The 18,060-nt window shown below is 41.1% G+C and overlaps 2 protein-coding genes across 5 annotated transcripts in view; one reads left to right on the forward strand and one right to left on the reverse strand.

Annotated features, from left to right (window-relative positions):
- tmem69 (transmembrane protein 69) lies at positions 1-11,808 on the forward strand. Of its 3 annotated transcripts, none has more exons than XM_078408486.1 (3): positions 1-138; positions 4,069-4,129; positions 7,425-11,808. In XM_078408486.1, the coding sequence occupies exons 2-3, from the start codon at positions 4,085-4,087 to the stop codon at positions 8,130-8,132; spliced, it is 753 nt and encodes a 250-aa protein (XP_078264612.1). In that variant the 5' UTR covers positions 1-138; positions 4,069-4,084; the 3' UTR covers positions 8,133-11,808. The 3 variants fall into 3 exon arrangements, with proteins under 3 accessions (XP_078264612.1, XP_078264611.1, XP_078264613.1); XM_078408485.1 differs by having other exon boundaries at positions 26-77; XM_078408487.1 differs by lacking the exon at positions 1-138 and adding an exon at positions 225-340.
- Positions 11,430-18,060, reverse strand: part of ipp (intracisternal A particle-promoted polypeptide) — an 18,956-nt gene continuing 12,325 nt past the window's right edge. For both annotated transcript variants that reach the window (XM_078408484.1, XM_078408483.1), the window contains 4 exons: positions 17,786-17,923; positions 16,550-16,672; positions 13,704-13,924; positions 11,430-12,740 (listed from right to left, as the gene is read on the reverse strand). In XM_078408484.1, coding sequence (XP_078264610.1) covers positions 12,516-12,740; positions 13,704-13,924; positions 16,550-16,672; positions 17,786-17,923 — 707 coding nt within the window. In that variant the 3' untranslated portion in view covers positions 11,430-12,515. The remainder of the gene's footprint in view (positions 12,741-13,703; positions 13,925-16,549; positions 16,673-17,785; positions 17,924-18,060) is intronic.

Below are 18,060 nucleotides of genomic sequence, written 5' to 3' on the forward strand. Positions count from 1 at the left end.
TCTGCATCGGTGAATGTGATGCTTCCAAGGCTGCTCGCTCTTAGTTTCACGTGTGTGGGGGATGCAGTTTTAATGGTGTATGCAATATTCTTTTGTTCTTTGACAAATTGAAAGTGGCTTTTTTTTAAATCGGCGGAGGTAAGGATTTGCGTTTTACTTTCGCCTCGTTCACGATCATGGAATGATCCATGACACCAACCCGGCGAGATGGGTTCACGCCCAATGAAGGGTCATGACCAAGGAGGGAACCATTGCAGGCACTGGGTGACCCGGGAGATATCAGTTACGCTCACTGGGCGAGCGCATTTGTGGCCACAGAAAGAACAGTCATCCTCACTGGGTGAGCATAGTCCCTGGTTTGGGAGAGCTCTGAAAAACGTGGATAGAGTGAACGATTGCACTAGTGGGAGAGTCTAGAACTAGAGGTCATAGCCTCAGAATTAAAGGACATTCTCTTTGGAAGGAGATGAGAAATGTATTTAGTCAGAGGGTGGTGAATCTGTGGAATTCTTTGCCACAGTAGGCTGTGGAGGCAAAGTCAGTGGATATATTTATGGCAGAGATAGATAGATTCTTGATTAGTACAGTTGTCAGAGGTTATGGGGAGAAGGCAGAAAATGGGGTTAGGAGGGAGAGATAGATCAGCCATGATCGAATGGCGGAGTAGACTTGATGGGCCAATTGGCCTAATTCTACTTTTATCACTTATGATCAAACACATTTATAGATTATGCTCAGAGATTTGTAAGACCCACTGAAATAAGGCATTCTGCCCTGGGAAAGATCAAGGCCACACTGGAGATATCTCAGTTACACTCACCAGATGAGATGATTCATAGTCAGAGATGGATCTTTGACAGACAGTGAACTGTCAGGGATTCGAGGGATACAGAACATTATCATGCAGACTTTTCCTTCGTTCCTTTACTGTATCTATTATATTTGTGTTTGGCTTGATTGTATCTGTATTTTATTAGCTGAAAAAAAAGACAAAATACAGAGAGAGTGGCAGATGGGGAGTTTGACTGGTGTGGTACACCTTTTTTTAGTTTAATTTAGTTTATTGTCACGTGTACCGAGATACAGTAAAAAGCTTTTGTGTGCTAACCAGTCAGCAGAAAGACAAAACATGATTACAGTTGAGCCATTTTAAGGTGTTAAGATACATGATAAGGGAATAACGTTTAGTGCATGGTAAAGCCAGCAAAGTCCGATCAAGGATAGTCGGAGGGTCACCAATGAGGTAGATAGTAGTTCAGCATTGCTCTCTGGTTGTGGTAGGATGATTCAGTTGCTTGTTAACAGCTGGGCCATAATACAGATGTCGTAAGGTGAGCTCGGGGAAGTTACAAACCTCCCATGAAGCAGAAAGGCAAAAGCTTGCTTAATCTTGATTTTCAGTTTTTTGATCTGAAATGTTAACTGTGTTTCATCTTCCACAAAGGCTTCCTGACCTGCTGAGTGTATGGCATTCTAACGTGGCTTGACACAGTCCATGCAGGCACAAGGGGTGAAATGGCTGCTGCTGCTAATCAACCCATTGTAATCTGGATCCACCTATCACTTGCTAGTTCTTGATCTGCCCCTTCTTCTCACTTCTCCTTACAGCTATCACTACTCTATTCCATCAATCCAAATAAAGATCCTGACCCAAAATGTCCTTTGTCCAATTCCCTCCACAGTTGCTGCCTGGTTCGCTGAGTTCCTCCAGCAATTTTATTTTTGGCAATAAATTAGGTTGGTGTTTAGTTTAAGTCGCTCATTGGAAAACTTATGGGAGGATGCGGAAGGAAGCGTTTGTTGAGGGCATGGATCTGTCTTTGGATGAAGTGCAGTTGGGATTATGGCAGGATGTTCTGCATCTTCGATGTAAATGTACTAATTTCATTCACCAGCAATGGAGTATTTATTCAGTTTTTTTTCAAGAGACCTGTTTGTAACGTGACATTCACACACTCTAATGCTTTATGTATGACTTAAATTCCACTTGTCAGGCTATGACAGTTTTAAGATCATAAAGAATAGTAGAATTAGGCCATTCTGCCCATCAAGTCTACTCTGCCATTCAATCATGGCTGATCTATCTCTCCCTCCTAACCCCATTCTCCTGCCTTCTCCCCATAACCTCTGACACTTGTATTTATCAAGAATCTATCTATCTCTGCCTTAAATATATCCACTGACATGGCCTCCACAGCCTTCCGTGGCAAAGAATTCCACAGATTCACCACTCTCTGACTAAATAAATTCCTCCTCATCGCCTGCCTAAAAGAATATCCTTTAATTCTGAGGCTGTGACTTCTAGTCCTAGACTCTCCCACTAGTGAAAACATCCTCTCCACATCCACACTATCCAAGCCTTTCATTATTCTTGTTTTATTGCTTCATGCTACGATAATTTGGCATCTCCACACCAGCACTTAATAAATCATTCTATTTGTTTTTCTAGTGCGAAAAAAACAAAGTCAATAGTACAACCACAACCACAAAACCACAATCCATAGAAATTCATAGCTGTTGAGGTTCTTGTTGAGTAGTGTTCAAGAGCCTGATGGTCCTGGGAATGAGCTATTCTTGAACCTGGTGGTCCTAGTTTGCATGCTCCTAAAATGAGAGCATGAGTCTTTCACAATATTGACTGTCATTTTGAGGTACCGCCTCCTACCTAAATCCCTTCACTGGTAGGATAATCAGTACTCATGATGGACTGGACAGTGCCTAACACTCTATTCTCCTTACTTCCTGGCGTTTAAGTTGCCAAACCAGGCACTGATACAACCATTCAGTATGCTCTCTACCATACAGCTGTAGAAGTTCAATAAAGTATTTGTCAACCTACAAATCTCCTCAATCTTCTAAGGAAGTAGAGGCATTGATGAGATTTCTTTGTGATTGTATCTATGTGCTGGGCCCAGGGCATATCTTCAGAGATATGCTCGCCCAGGAACTTGAAGCTGTTGACTCTCTTGTCCTATCATTGAAGACGGGTCTATGGATCCTTAGTTTTCCCATCCTGAAGATGAGAACAAGATTATTTTTCTGACATCATTCAATTAGATTTTCAATCTTCCGTGTATACTCTGACTCATCATTACCAATTGTTAGTCAACCAACAATAATAGTATTGTCAGTGAATTTAAAGATAGCGTTGGAATTGACTCTGGCTATGCAGTCATGGGTAGAGGTGTAGGTCATGGGATTGAGCAACAGCCCTGAGGTGCTCCCGTGCTGATAGTTAGCAAGGCAAAAGTACTGTTGCCAATCCGTAGTGATTGTGGCCTGCTGGTGAGAAAGCCAAGGATTTAGTTCCATAGGCATGAACAGGCACTCAGTTTCCTGAGATTGATAACAAGTTTGGATGGGTTGACGGTGCTGAAATGTAATCGATGAAAAACAGCCAGAAATGAAGTTGAGCAGATAGCGGAAGTGGGAGAGACAGATACAATTAAAATATATTTTGCCAGGTGCATGGGTAGGAATGGTTCAGAGGGATATGGGCCAAATGCAGACAAATGGCACTAGGTCACTGAGACAACTTGGCATGGATGAGTTGGGCTGAAGGGCCTATTTCTATGCTCTGTAATTCTAAGACTCTGTTTACTTTTAAATATAATTATTTTGTTGAGTTATGGCTTGCAGCTATATTTGTAATATTTAAATTGTTGGTTGTGATTTTTCCCACATGATGAGTTCAATAGAAGAGAAATTCCATCCCTGCACCCAAAGTACAGTCAGAAGCACAAAATGTAAAATAGAAACAAAAAGGTACCGATTCCAATGTAAGAACATAAAAATACATGAACAGCATTAGGCCATTTGACCAAACGAAACAAATTAAATATTAGAATTAAACAGCAATAGAGAATCTGCTTCCTCTTTGATAATCAGTATGGGAATATGTATCCAAAATCAAAGCGTTTAGAGCGATAAAAGTTAAGTTAGGTGAAGCTTATTATCTATGATTAAGAAACTGTCCAATATCAATTTATAAAAATCTTAATTCTTTCATCTATAGAATAATAATATTTAATTGTAGAGACACATTAAGATTTCATTTCATTTCTGCAGGTGTCCAGGACTCAACATGTTTACTTCTTTGATGCGGAGATGTTTTCAAACAACCAAGAAAGTAAGTGTTAAGCAAGTTTCAAGAACAGAATTGTCAGCTCAACAGACTGGATTTCAGAGTAATGTTAAAGCATGCAATTTTTTCAATGACAATGCAGCGGGATACAGGTATAATATTAACTCAAATGTGCTAAAAATGGAATTGGCTGGGAAAGAGATTAACAAATCAACCAAACTGAAACTGCAGAAACTTAAGTTGCAGAGTAAACATACACTGGGAACTAGTCACTATCAAAATAAAGCAGATCGGACAAAACTTAGCCGTAACACAGCATATTAGTATGATTTGTCAGAGTTTTAGATTGTGATTTGCTCTCATACTTCCTGAAGAAGAGTTTTTCTTGTCTCTAGACAACAAATAAATCAACATAGTATTTTTTTAATGTAACAAACTACTTAATGGGGATTGGTAAAAGGTAGAAGGGAGTTGCAAAACTGAAGGTGATGGGAACCTTTGGTTTAACAGGCATTTAGAGAAAGAGCTGCAGAGTTCCCATCTACAATGGATGCAATTCTTGATGTAATATTTTAGCAATAGGTATGAAACTGATTGCAGAGTTATGTTGCAATGAAACCAGAAAAAAAAGCATTGCAAGCATTTTAGAATCAGTGTATACAGGCAGTGAAGAAAGCTAATGGCATTTTGGCCATAATGAGAGGAGTTGAGTATAGGAGCAAAGAGGATCTTCTGCAGTTGTACAGGGCCCTGGTGAGGCCACACCTGGAGTATTGTGTGCAATTTTGGTCTCCTAATTTGAGGAAGGACATGCTTGCTATTGAGGGAGTGCAGCGTTGGTTCACGGGATTAATTCCCGGGATGGTGGGACTGTCATATGATAAAAGAATGGAGCGACTGGGCTAGTATTCACGGGAATTTAGGATGAGAGGGGATCTTATAAAAACATATAAAATTATTAAGGGATTGGACACGTTAGATGCAGAAAACATGTTCCTGATGTTGGGGGAGTCCAGAACCAGGAGCCACAGTTTAAGAATAAGAGGTAGGTCATTTAGAACTGAGATGAGGAAAAACTTTTTCACACAGAGAGTTGTGAATTTGTGGAATTCTCTGCCTCAGAAGGCAGTGGAGGCCGATTCACTGGATGCATTCAAAAGAGAGTTAGATAGAGCTCTTAGGGCTAGCGGAATCAAGGGGTATGGGGAGAAGGCAGGAACTGATTGTGGATGATCAGCCATGATCACATTAAATGGCGGTGCTGGCATTAAAAGGGCTGGTTAAAAGGGCTGAATGGCCTAAACCTGCATCTATTGTCTATGTATCTAAGTGTAGGTCCAGGTGGAATAATTAGGATGTAAAGTTTTTAAATGGTCGCTGACGAGCATACTTTACAAATGTAATGTTAGTTCTACCACATACAGAAGTTTATGTCCATAGATTGGAAGGAATTCCACTGCTTTAGGTGTGGTTAAGTGCTGACCACCAGTAATTTATAACAGGTATAACAGAGCTTTATTTGTCGTTCGGTACCGAAGTACCGAACGAAACTACATAGCAGTCATAGAAAAAAAAAGAACACAAGACACATAACCCCAACACAAACGTCCATCACAGTGACTCCAAACACCCCCTCACTGTGATGGAGGCAACAAAACTTCCACTCTCTTCCCCACGCCCACGGACAGACAGCTCGTCCCCGACCGACCCGCACAGTCCCCGCACCGGGCGCTGAAACGTCTCGTGGCCGAACCGGGCGATGAAAGGCCCGCGACCAAGCCTTGCGCAGCTAAGTCCCGTGGTCGAGCCGCACCGGGCGATGTCAAGTCCGCAGCCGAGCCGCACCAGCGATGAAAAGCCCCGCAGCCGAGCTGCACCGGGCGATGTTAAGCCCCGCGGCCGAGCCGCACCAGCGGTGAAAAGCCCCGCAGCCGAGCTGCACCGGGCGATGTTAAGCCCCGCAGCCGAGCTGCACCGGGCACTGTTAAGTCCAGCGGCCAAGCCGCACCGGGATGTAAAGTCCAGCGGCCAAGCCGCACCGGGTGAGTTAAAGTCCAGCGGCCGAGCCGCAGCGGGCGATGTTAGGCCCCGCAGCCGAGCCGCACCCCGCGCCGTGAGGAAGAGAAAAGTTCCTCCCCCCCACACCCACCCACCCACACCACCACCCCCTCCCACACATACACAACCAAAAAAATATATATATATAAAAACCATCCCAACACCGACACACAACAACAAAAAAAAAAAGGGGAAAAAAAAAGACGGACAGACTGCTAGTCAGCCGCTGCCGTTAGGCGCCGCCAAGTGTTGGGAAGCTGATTCGAAGATTTAGATTGTCTGGAGCAGCAGAGAACGATGTAATCAATGCTGATTCATTTGTTCAGTTACTTTAGACTCTAGAGATTCAGCAGAAAAACAGGCCCTTCGGCCCACCAAGTCCGTGTTAGCCAGTGATCACCCCGTACACTGCACTATCTGACACATTAGGGACAATTTACCAAAGCCAATTAACCTACAAATCTGTATATCTTTGGAGTGTGGGAGGAAACCGGAGCACCTGAAGAAAACTCATGCAGTTACAGGGAGAACATACAAACTCTGTTTGGACAGTACCTGTAGTCAGGATCGAACCTGGGTCTCTAGCAGTGTAAGGCAGCAACTCCACTGCTGCACCATTGTGCCTTCAATTCCATTCACTTTCATTTAGAGATACAGCATAGAAACAGGCACTTCAGCCCACCGAGTCCGCGCCAACCAACAACCACCCGTACACTAGTTCTATGCAATTTACAGAAGCCAATTAACCTACAAACCTGCACGTTTGGTGCTGTAGGGCAGCAATTCTACCATTGCGCCACTGTGCCACCCTGATCAAAGGTGTAACCTTGGGAGCTTGCATGAGTTCAAGCTCTACCTGACATTGTGGGGAAACATCAAACAGTCTTTGTTTTAGTCCTTCCTCTAGCTTCCAATGGTACAGTTTTGATGTGTATGGAAACACTTCAAGTACTTGTATATTTGATCAATGTCTTGGTGTTTATTAATCACCCAGCAAACCAAACCAAAAGTCGATAAATTTGGTAATTCAGTCCTTTGAACTTTCAGTCGTCCGCAGAAACAGTATTGAACAATTCCATGTGTGAAACTGATTATTTGTAGTTTTTAATTCTGAAAATTCTTCCTATTTTTAACTCAGAAAACAATGTTTTTTCTGCAAACCTAGTTTGAGGACGGTTGGGATTCTTTTTTCAAAGTTCACTATGAATTTTGGATTCATGTTTTGTAGCCAAACAAAATAACACATACTAATTTTATTAATTATTTTTGTTTTATATTCCAGATTGAGAAATTGACATGGTTTCCAAATGAATCGAGAAAAATCACTACCTGTCATTTATGGATGCCTTATATGCAAAGAATTCCCTTGCACCAAAACATTAAGTGCTTGCAAAGATCGGCAACTTCCCGAATTCAGATGAGCTCTTTTCATGTGTCCTCTCAAGCATCCAAGATGAAGAAAGTGGAAGAACCAGAGAAACGTGAATTAGACTTGATAAGATATGACTTTAAAGAGCTGAAAAACAGTCCCAAAGCTGCCCTCTATCTTGGTTGTGGTGGATTAATTCCTTTTGTCTCAGCTCCTCTTATCATGGCCATTACGGAAACATATTTCCCTGAAGTAGCTTTTGCCCAAGTAGCATATGGAGCATCAATACTCTCTTTTCTTGGAGGGGTACGGTGGGGATTTTCAATTCCAGAAAACAGCGCTGCAAAACCTGACTGGCTGAATCTGGGAAATAGTGTGGTTCCTTCTTTATTTGCCTGGATAGCCCTACTCTTTCATGACAATCTCACAGAGGCAGCTATTTTGGTTATCATGGGTCTTGGTATAGCATTACATTATGACTTAAATTTACTCCCAGGTTATCCAAGTTGGTTTAGAGCACTTCGAACAGTGCTGACTGTGGTAGCAACATTCTCTTTGGTTGCTTTAATAATAGTAAAAAATACATATCCTGAGAAAAAGTTAGTTTCAAGAGAAAAATAAATTGAAAGGGAGTCAATGTTATTTTTTCTTCAAATTGGGTAAAAGTAGAGAATCTGTCTTCTTAATTCAAATAAACAATCATGTACAAAATAAACCCAGATGAGAGGATTAACAAATAATTCATACCTATATAATGTTTTAAGACAATATGAAAATCTGAAATCTAAAATTGGTTTTATCAGCATTTGTAATATTCCTTTTTGAGTTTTAAGTCTTTTTACATACAATGCAAACAAATGCAATCTTGGTGAAAACATGATCAAACAAAGAGGAAAACACATTTAAAAGTGAACCAATTTATCCTGCACAGAATTCTTTATGTTCAAGTTATTGAGTCATATGAGATCATTCATTGGTTTTGATTACTAGATGCAATCCACATATTTATGTAAATTATTTATACAAACTGGATACAACTAACATTAAAGTTTGGCCAATATATTTGTACATCAGTATCTAAAAATAAAATAGATACATTAAAGATATACTAAACTAAAATATTCATGGTAGTTTAAAAGCAGCCTGGGAGATAGAAGCCTATACATTTGGGATCATTTTTTATGCTGAGGGATAATGGCAGCTGAGTGAGATGTTCCTGCTTCTACAAAATGAATCTGCCTGTCAGCTGGGAAATCATGTACAAGGAACCACCATCCCATCTGCAAAACACACAGAGACTGCAATCTGCTGATATCATGTAGTGCCATTATGTTGTTAGATCATTCCGCAGACATTTTCTGGGAGAGGTTTGATAGACTGCGGTACGCCTGTACAACTGCTGAGGGATCGATGGGGAAGAGCGGAGGTGGTCAGAGTTGATAAGACTGAAGCAGAGGAAAAATGAGGGTTGTGAAGAGGGTGCAGGCAAGATCACATGTGGACATGAAAACATAAACGTGTGCCAAGTCTGTGCCAGAGAACTAGGTCTCCAATCATCCTGGGTATTGGACTTAACCCTTGGTTTGTTAAGTCTGTGTGGCAGCTGATAGGCCACCCCATTTAAAAAAAAGTAATGCACAAGCATCTCTTACACCTTGAAAATAGTGCAACAGGAAATCATTTTTAACCCAGGTCTTCGAAGAGGTGAAGGAACAAGAAAGGATCTGGAGATCAGGACCAGAAGCAGTGTAGCTGGTAGAGATCAATAAACTGGAGTTTCACTTAATTCTGGATTTCATCGTTGATTGCCAATGGTCAACTTTATTTGGGACAACCCATGTGGGGGCGGTGGTATGATTTGTTCGTTTATTTATTCGACAATTCTATATTCATGAAGCTATTTTTCCATGTCTGAAGTTAGTCTAAATACTGAGCAAAATCTTTTGACAATCCATTAGATGAGTGGGTACTCCAAGGATGAATCTGAAAGTTTTAACAGAGTATGGTGGTTAAAAAAATAAGTTTAGCATTTCAAAGCTTGTAATTACTCCAAATAATTTTGTTCACAAACCTATTTGTTACTAGCTTATTGCTGTCAGATTTGTGTTTTGATTTAGTCTGAGCCTCAGTCTAGTAATTATATTTAAATCCATCAATTGAAGATGGAGAGTGATGGAATAATATCACATTTAAGATTCAGGAGTGTTTATATGGTAAATGCACTGGATATGAACTAGAACAATGAAATTCTTACTTGCCACAGCTTTACAGCCACAATAACAAAAATAAATATACAATAAATTATCAGTTATTCTATGTAAGCTAGACTATGAAACAGCAAAAACCAAAGCATGCAGAGAAAAGTATGTAACGTAGAAAAGGGTCTCGACTCAAAACATCGCCTACCCGTGTTCTCCAGAGATAATGCCTGATCTGCTGAGTTACCCCAGCACTTTGTCCAAATCTGTGTAATGGTTTGGTGCTGAGATAGGGTTATATTTAGGGTTTTGCGGAATGGTTCAAGAACCTGACAGTTGATGGAGGAAGCTGTTCTCAAACCTGGAGGCAATAGTTCTCTGGCTCCTGTACCTTCTTCCTGATGGTAGCAGCAAGATGAGAGCATGGCCAAAGTGGTGAATGTCTTGTTTGTTTACATTGAGAGCATGATTGTTATTCTGGTACATTCAACCAGATGATTTATCTCCCTCCTGTTTTCAGACTTATCATTATCCATTATTCGATGGAATAGTCAACTAATTTAAAGATGGTGTGGATCTGTTGCTGGTTATACTGCCCTGGATATAGAGAGAGCAGAGCAGGAGACTGCACTGGCTGTGCTAAGGTACCCCTCAACTAATGGTCAAAGAGAAGGAGATATTGCTAATACTGCTGACAGAGCTGTTGATGAAGAAGTTGAGGACCATTTGCATCAGGAGAAACAGAGATTCATTTCCCTGAATTTGACAATGAGTTTGGCAAGGATGATGGTAGTGAGTGCTGAGCTGCTGTTGTCCATTTGTTCAAGTGGTCCACGGCAGAGTGGAAAGCCAGTAGGATTGCACCCTCTAGTGATCTGTTGTGGCAGTCGTTGAATTAAAGTGGATCTAACTCATTACTGAAGCAGGATTGATTTGTGTCAAAACCTCTTGAAGCATTTCCATCACTATGGACTTAAGTGCCACCAGTTGGCAGTCACTGAGGCATGTCACCTTGCTCTTCTTGGGCACTAGTATTATGGACATCCTTTTAAAGCAGGTAGAGATCTCAGACTGTAATAGAGGTTGAAGATGTCTGTGAAAATTATAGGCAGTTGGTCCAGGTTTTGAGTATACATACAGCTAGATTGATGGTCAGTCTTTTTCCCAGGACGGAAATAGCAAATGCCAGGGTGAATAGATTTAGGGTGAGAGGGAATATATTTAAAGGAGGTTTTAAATATATATTAAATATAAGGCAAGTTTTTATTTACACACTGAGGATAGTAGGTGTCTGAAACACACTGCCAGGGAAACTGGTAGAATATGAAATGATAGCAATCTATAAGAAGCATTTAGACAGGCACATGGTAGGTATATGGTAGGCAGGTATGTGGACCTTTTGAAGACAAATGACATTGATTTAGATTGGCATCATGGTCAGTGCAGACAAGGTGGGCTGAAGGGCCTGTTTGTCAGGAATGCAGCCATATTTATTAGGATGATCGATGACGGTAAATTCAAATGCTAAGTACTTTTGAGTGTTTGCAAGAGTACAGGAGTTCAAGGAGACACGAAGAATTAAACTTATAGGAGAATTAAAATCAAAGATGAAATACTGTCCCAGTTTTTATGAAATGATCGAAACTCGATAGTTCGAAATAAAATCAAAATGCACTAGTTTGTATATTTGGACATATATGCAAAATCAATTCAACATGGTTTAACATATTTATTAAGAAAATAGTTACAAAAAGTAATTACAATTAATACCAATACCAATTAAATTCACAATATTGTTGTGTACTGTTAGATGTTTAATAATTATTAAAATTGTCTCCAAAGACAATAGGGACACTGGAGAGCACTAAAAAAGGCACTGGCTTAGTTAAATTATTGAACACTCCCCATTGTAAACTTTCAGTGGCCGCATTCAAGGAAAATGGGGATTAATGTACGATTAATGTTAGTAGGTGGTTGGCAGTCGGCATAAACGTAATGGGCTGAAGGACCTGTCCGTGTTCCATCTCTTTATGACTTTCTGAAAATGTCACTCAAGACATCCACACACCAATATGCAATAAATTAAAGGCTTATACAAAATGCTGGATAATGCTTCAAGTTTTTTTCCTGAACTTCATTGAACAGTATTGAATTATTTGTTTGCTCAATCAAAGTTTGATTCGTGTCACCGATGAATTAGTGGGTACCAATGTACTGAATCTCTAATTCAGAAGAGAGGCATTGAAATCTCACTCCATACACCCGAGTACGGAAATCTTGGCTGATGTTCCATGCTTAATGACACTGTTTCAAAAGAGTTTCCTGGCTAATATTCGTCCCTAGTTCAATTTCACTACAACAGATGATCATGTGTGTCTCACTATCCTTTGTGAAAGTGTGTTGTGCACAAATTGGGTTGCACATCTTTTTATTTTACATACTTAAATATGAAGATAAATTTCTTCCGCGTAGTTTTAAATATTTGCCATTCTCTGCCTGTAGTGAGCTGTGGATGCTCATTCAGTGACAATATTTAAAACAGGAAATATTCTTAAACTGAAGTAATTGGGAATAGAGGGATGGTGAGAAAAGAAGTTGAGATCTACCACAACTAGTCAAACAGAGGAGCTTGCTTGAAGTGCAAATGGCCTGTACTTTCTATTTACATTTTGTGACAGTGAATCTATGTTGAGCCAAGATGAAACCCCAAAACAGCTGTTTAAAATCATGAAAATTTCCTTCATTACAGGAAATATGTGATGGCAGTTTATATCTTAATGAATATTTTAGAAACAGTCATCAACAATCAAAGTACAGCTACACCTCCATCACAGCGGCTCGTTATCATGTTCCCGATTTCCATCCATGTATCGGTGTGAGGATCATAGGCTTCCACAGAGTCCAGAGTAACAGGAGCTGAAGAATCTCGACCTGATGTTCGACCTCCTGCTGCATAAAGGAGCCCATTTACAGCAATGACTGAAACACCTGCCCTTGCCACATTCATTGATGAAACCTCAAACCACTTCTCCTGAAACAGAGTGGGATAAGAGAACAAAAACAAAAAAATCTGAATTTATAATGAAAGTTTCCTATACTTCTCTAATTCATCAGAGCACCTCAGTTTTACTTTAGAAACTTACTACAGTAATGCCATACTTCAATATTTTGAATGGTTTATAACTTTTCAATTATATCGATAATTATTTTTTTCTATATTTGAAATTAGATTTTAGTTATGAAATATTCTGACAAAATCAAGGTGCATATCTTTCCCAGACATCCTGATTGTAAAATCAGAACTGTGCAAAAATGCCAAGTGGATGGCAAAAAGGATGGACGATAAACAGTGGCACAGTTTGCTCACGGCTGAGACAGTCAAACTGTTTAACATTCCAAGTCCATTGCATTCAGTGTGATGGATCCCCAAATGAGGTTTGTTTGGGTATTCGAGTACCCTCATTTTTAAGGCCATGGATCATATGGGGGAAAAAATACCAAAGCCATAGAGGTGATGCTTGACCACAAAGGGTTCTCTGCAGATATTTGTAATGAAAGGAAGTGGTTTAACCTTCCAGTAGATATACCATAGAAACAAAAGGGAGTTTTCATGCTTCCCTGCTTTACTTGACGCGCGTCCGCGAAGGACCTGGCATTTTTTTGTGGTTTTGTGGGAAGTTATAAAGCAGAGTTTAAAAAATATGAAGCACAATTTGAAAGTACCCACGAACCCTAACTGATATTTTGGATTGGGGATTCTTTCTTCTCGTATTTAGGCCTGTTACTGTGACCCTCTTTTCACATTCACAAAATGGCCATAGCTAAACTCCTAGAATGGTGGCAGAGAAAAAAGAAAACCTTACTGAATGTAAAACAGTAACCTATTATATTTACGCACTGCACACTTACCAAACAATCAGAAGCATAGTTTTATCTTTCTTTTTTTCTGAGAACACGATATAATCATAATGAACAATAGGCAAACCACACCTACCTCCTGAAGGGAATACTTCTCTACTGTCCGTAGAGCATTTTGGGTCTCATTCCATCCTCCGACGGCATAAACACAGTCATTCAGAGCCACTACTCCAACATACGCTCTTTTTGTTTTCATACCCTCCAATGTCGTCCAACGTTTTGTAATGGGGTCGAACATTTCAGCTGAACAGAGCTCAGACCCCGAGTCACTTAAACCTCCAACAATATAAATTAAGCCTGTGAAACAATTACCAGATTTCTTGCATGTTGACAACTTGCTTCCATTTCTTTTTTTATGAAATTAATCATTAATTCTCATTACTTTACATAAGCTTTGTATTCATGAAATGTGGGCCTCCTATTTGTCAAAATGCAAACATTAGGATAGGTTTGGATTGCTGAATTACATTTACATTTGAATGAGCTTTTTCCTCTCTTCCAAGGCAATCCCTCAGAGTCAAAAAGGACCTGCCTTTTTTCCAGTTCATGGCGGTGCTGGCTCGAAGGGCCAAATGGCCTCCTCCTGCACCTATTTTCTATGTCTAAAAGATTTCTGTGCTTGAATTCCTTTAACATCGAGAGGCTGACATTACCACACAAACTGGACTCGGCAAGGTCTTTGTCCTATGACAAAGGCCGATTGGGGACTCAATTTTCCCACATGAACAGTTGCATTCTGATCATCTGATTGCTTCTGACATAATCTTGGTTCCCACCTCAGCTCCCATACCAATGTCATCTCCCTGCTTCAGACCTACCTCTTTCTTCCATCTCCTTACCTCTGTTCCTCCTCCCCTCCCAGTTGCTTGCCTTAGTTTCTCTATTTTCTTGGTCCCCTTCAGTCAACTCCCTTCAATTGTGCATTTCCCTCTTACATACTTCCATATTGCTTTGCCTTTTGATTGCTTCATACTCTTTCCTGACCAATCCCCATTCTGATCTCCCCAACATCCTGGTCCCTCCAATACCACTCCAACCTCACCAACTGATGGTGGCTTGCTCTCTTCCAGAGTGAAGTATTCTTATGAACGTCACCACTTGCTTTTTTAAAAATCAGTGTTGTCCCTATACCAATCACCCTTCCGACCTGCAGCAACTGCACCGATTAAAACTTTACAATGTAGCTCTGATTCCCCAAACTTCTCAGAAAACCTGGAGAAAACGTTTAGTTGCCCGCCTAGCGCTGCCGCTACAATCGGCAAGATTCAATCTACCTGCTGATGTGTTGCCAGATCCCAGAATATGATTTCCCAGCTCGTGAATGCATTGCATCTTCTTGTTGCCAAAGTCACTTAGGATATACAATAACCCAAAATCAGAGTCCCATGCTAACCGTAAACCTAATTTTTTTAACACTGCTGTCCCTAAACTCCCAAGATCCTTATCAGGGTACATACCTGAAACCTGCCCACTCGAGCAAAATATGAGAGGGGGCTACTAGTGCCCTGGCGTTTGCATGTTTAGGTTTAGATTGCAGCAATTATTTTACATCAGGGCAGAAAGGAGAAAACAGAGAAAGACCAGCAAGGATTTATATGCCTTAGCTATTGCTTAATGCAACATATTTTTTAAAATATAAAGTCAATGTCCAGGTATGCATATTTACATATCCATCTACAACAGGGGACTCCAAACCTTTCAGCATGAGGGCCACATTATATATTTGGCACATTTTTGCGGGCCGTAAGAAAAAATAAAGAAGTGTGAGTTTTATAAATTTAATGAACTCAAAAAGGTTTAGACTAGGTTACGTTAGATTAGATTAGGAAAGGTTAAACTAGGTTAGGTTAATTTACATTAGGTTTATATGGCAACAAATAAATAATATTCAATTTTTAAAAAGGGCTTGGAATATATACACCGTAGGTATACAATTACTTATAAAACAGAAAAAATACAGTGACCACCACTGGGGGAGAGAGAGAGTGGGGTGGGGGGGGGGGGGGGGAGAGAGTGGGGGGGGGGGAGAGAGTGAGTGGGGGGGGGGGGGGGAGATATTCAGGGTAGAGGGAGCAGCGGGTGAGAGCCGGAGCATGGGGAGGGGGAGGGTGTCAGAGGGTCCGGTGAAGGAGCGCCGCCACCTGCGGGGGCTGCGCTCTCCCCTCTCTCTCTCCCAGCGCCAGCGAGATGTTCGCCGCTCCTCCACTCTCTTCCCCGGCCCCGTCTCCCTCTAACGCAGCGAAATAAGAACAAACACAAGTGTTGTTGTCAGAAGCCCCGCATCCCCGGGGTTAGCGGCGGCGGCGAGAAGGGAAGTTTCACTTGTGTTTGTTCTTATTTCAGTGCGTTAGAGGGAGACGGGGCCGGGAAAGAGTGGAGGAGTGGCGCAGATCTCGCTGGCGCTGGGAGAGAGAGGGGAGAGAGAGAGAGGGAGGGAGCAGCCCCCGCAAGTGGCGGCACTCTTTCACCGGACCCTCTGACACCCTCCCCCTCCCCACGTTCCCGCTCTCACCCGCAGCTCCCTCCACCCCGACTCTCTCTCCCCGGGGTGAGCTGTGGCGGCGGCGGCGAGGAGGGAAGTTTCCTTGGGTTTGTTGTTTGCAAGGGGGCGCTGCGATCTCTCGCCTTGTCCCGGCTCTGGGTCGGTGGCGATCCGCTCTCCGGCGAACCTTCGCCGGCAGCTTCTGCCTCCAGTCCCCACCACCTAAGAGCTTGCTGCAGGCCGGATAAAATCTCGTGATGGGCCGGATGTGGCCATAGTTTGGAGATCCCTGATCTACAATAATGAAACTTACTCAACCATAATAACCATAAAGCGTGATAAAATTGAGTTTGCATAAGAAATGTTACAAAAGCAGAAAATGCCATTAACACTCACTTGTTTTTTTCACAGGGAATTATATTCTGGTTGGCAAACCCTACCTTGCATTTCACAGCAACCAAAGAAGTATCGAGGGACAACCATGTCACCAAGAACTTCCCATTTATTGTCAGAAGGGTCAAATCTTTCCATAGTCTTTCCAATATCTGCTCCAACCCAGCCTCCTGGAAATATTCAAAAGATGTACACTGTGTGAAGAGAGTTGGAGACTTTACTTTAAAAAAAATTACATAGCTTTACCCATCTTTCTCAGAACTCACTTTAATTCGCAGGAAATCTTATGTTTGCTTGATTTTTAAAAATAAAGCTCCCATGTTCATTTTTAATGTTTTCTACTTGCAATCTTCATTGTTTCCTGTATGTAACCTGCACCTCTCATGACAATATCATCCTTGAGGTCCAAATGGTCTTGTACGTAACTGTTCATCTGACATCTCTACTATTTTTTAATTGTTTGACTCACAATATCAAACTGTCAAATTACACATTAAAAATAGTTAAAACAGCAAATATTTATAATGGAAAAAATCAGGTCATTAATTTACTGGAACATTTGTCTTGGGACCATCAAGAAAGATTAAGAAGGCCAGCTCTGTCCTGGGATGCCCCCTCGACTCAGTGCAGGCGGTGGGAGAGAGGAGGATGATGGCAAAGCTATCATCACTGCTGGACAACGACTCCCACCCCATGCAGGACACTGTCACTGCACTGAGCAGCTCCTTCAGTGACAGACTTCTTCACCCCAAGTGTGTGAAGGAGAGATATCGAAGGTCCTTCCTTCCTGCTGCCGTCAGACTGAACAATCAGCACTGCTCCCAGCAGACCCGTAAATAAAGATAATTACCATTATTTTACTTTTTAATGAGTGCTTATTTATTTTTGCTATCCACTTTGCTGCTGTAACCCTGCAAATTTCCCCGTTGTGGGACGAACAAAAGGATTATTATTATTTATTATTTTTAGCTGTGGTTGTGGTTGAGTAGTTGAAAATCTGAAGGGAGTTACCAGTGAAGATCCCATTTTTGTTATTCAAAAGTTGATAATTATATACAAGATAATAATCGCCAACCCAATTACCTGCTAATCTGTGCAATTTACACAGTTAGCATTGTTATGTTATGCTGTAAATTATGCCAGTATACAAAGTTGAATGAAGATTATTTTTACCACAATAAAATGATATATACTAACTCTAGTATTGCATTATTAAAACTACCTCCCTTGCAGTTTTAAGGAGCTGGTTGTAAACCAAGAGTAATCATATTTTACACTCTCACCTAGAGCATATATAGCAGCATGACAGGCACATACAGCAAGTCCACATCGAGGAGAATTCATGGAGGCCACAGTTGCCCATTGCTTACTAACTGGATCATATCGCTCAGCACAGTCAAAAATCATGGAATCACTTTCACCTTGCAAAAAAATTAAGGCATCATGAACACATCTACTTGTACAGCCAATCCTATTGTTCTTTTTATAACCTATCATCTTCAATACAATTTAAAATGTAATCAATCTATTTTGACTTTATTAAATCAAACTTTCTTGG

The sequence above is a fragment of the Rhinoraja longicauda genome, chromosome 11 (genome assembly GCF_053455715.1).
Source record: "Rhinoraja longicauda isolate Sanriku21f chromosome 11, sRhiLon1.1, whole genome shotgun sequence".
In the NCBI taxonomy this organism is placed as follows: Eukaryota; Metazoa; Chordata; class Chondrichthyes; order Rajiformes; family Arhynchobatidae; genus Rhinoraja; species Rhinoraja longicauda.

Coding starts and splice junctions, on each gene's coding strand:
- tmem69 (XM_078408485.1), top strand. Junction 4,130..7,424: donor GTTTTCAAACAACCAAGAAA/GTAAGTGTTAAG, acceptor TTTATATTCCAG/ATTGAGAAATTGACATGGTT.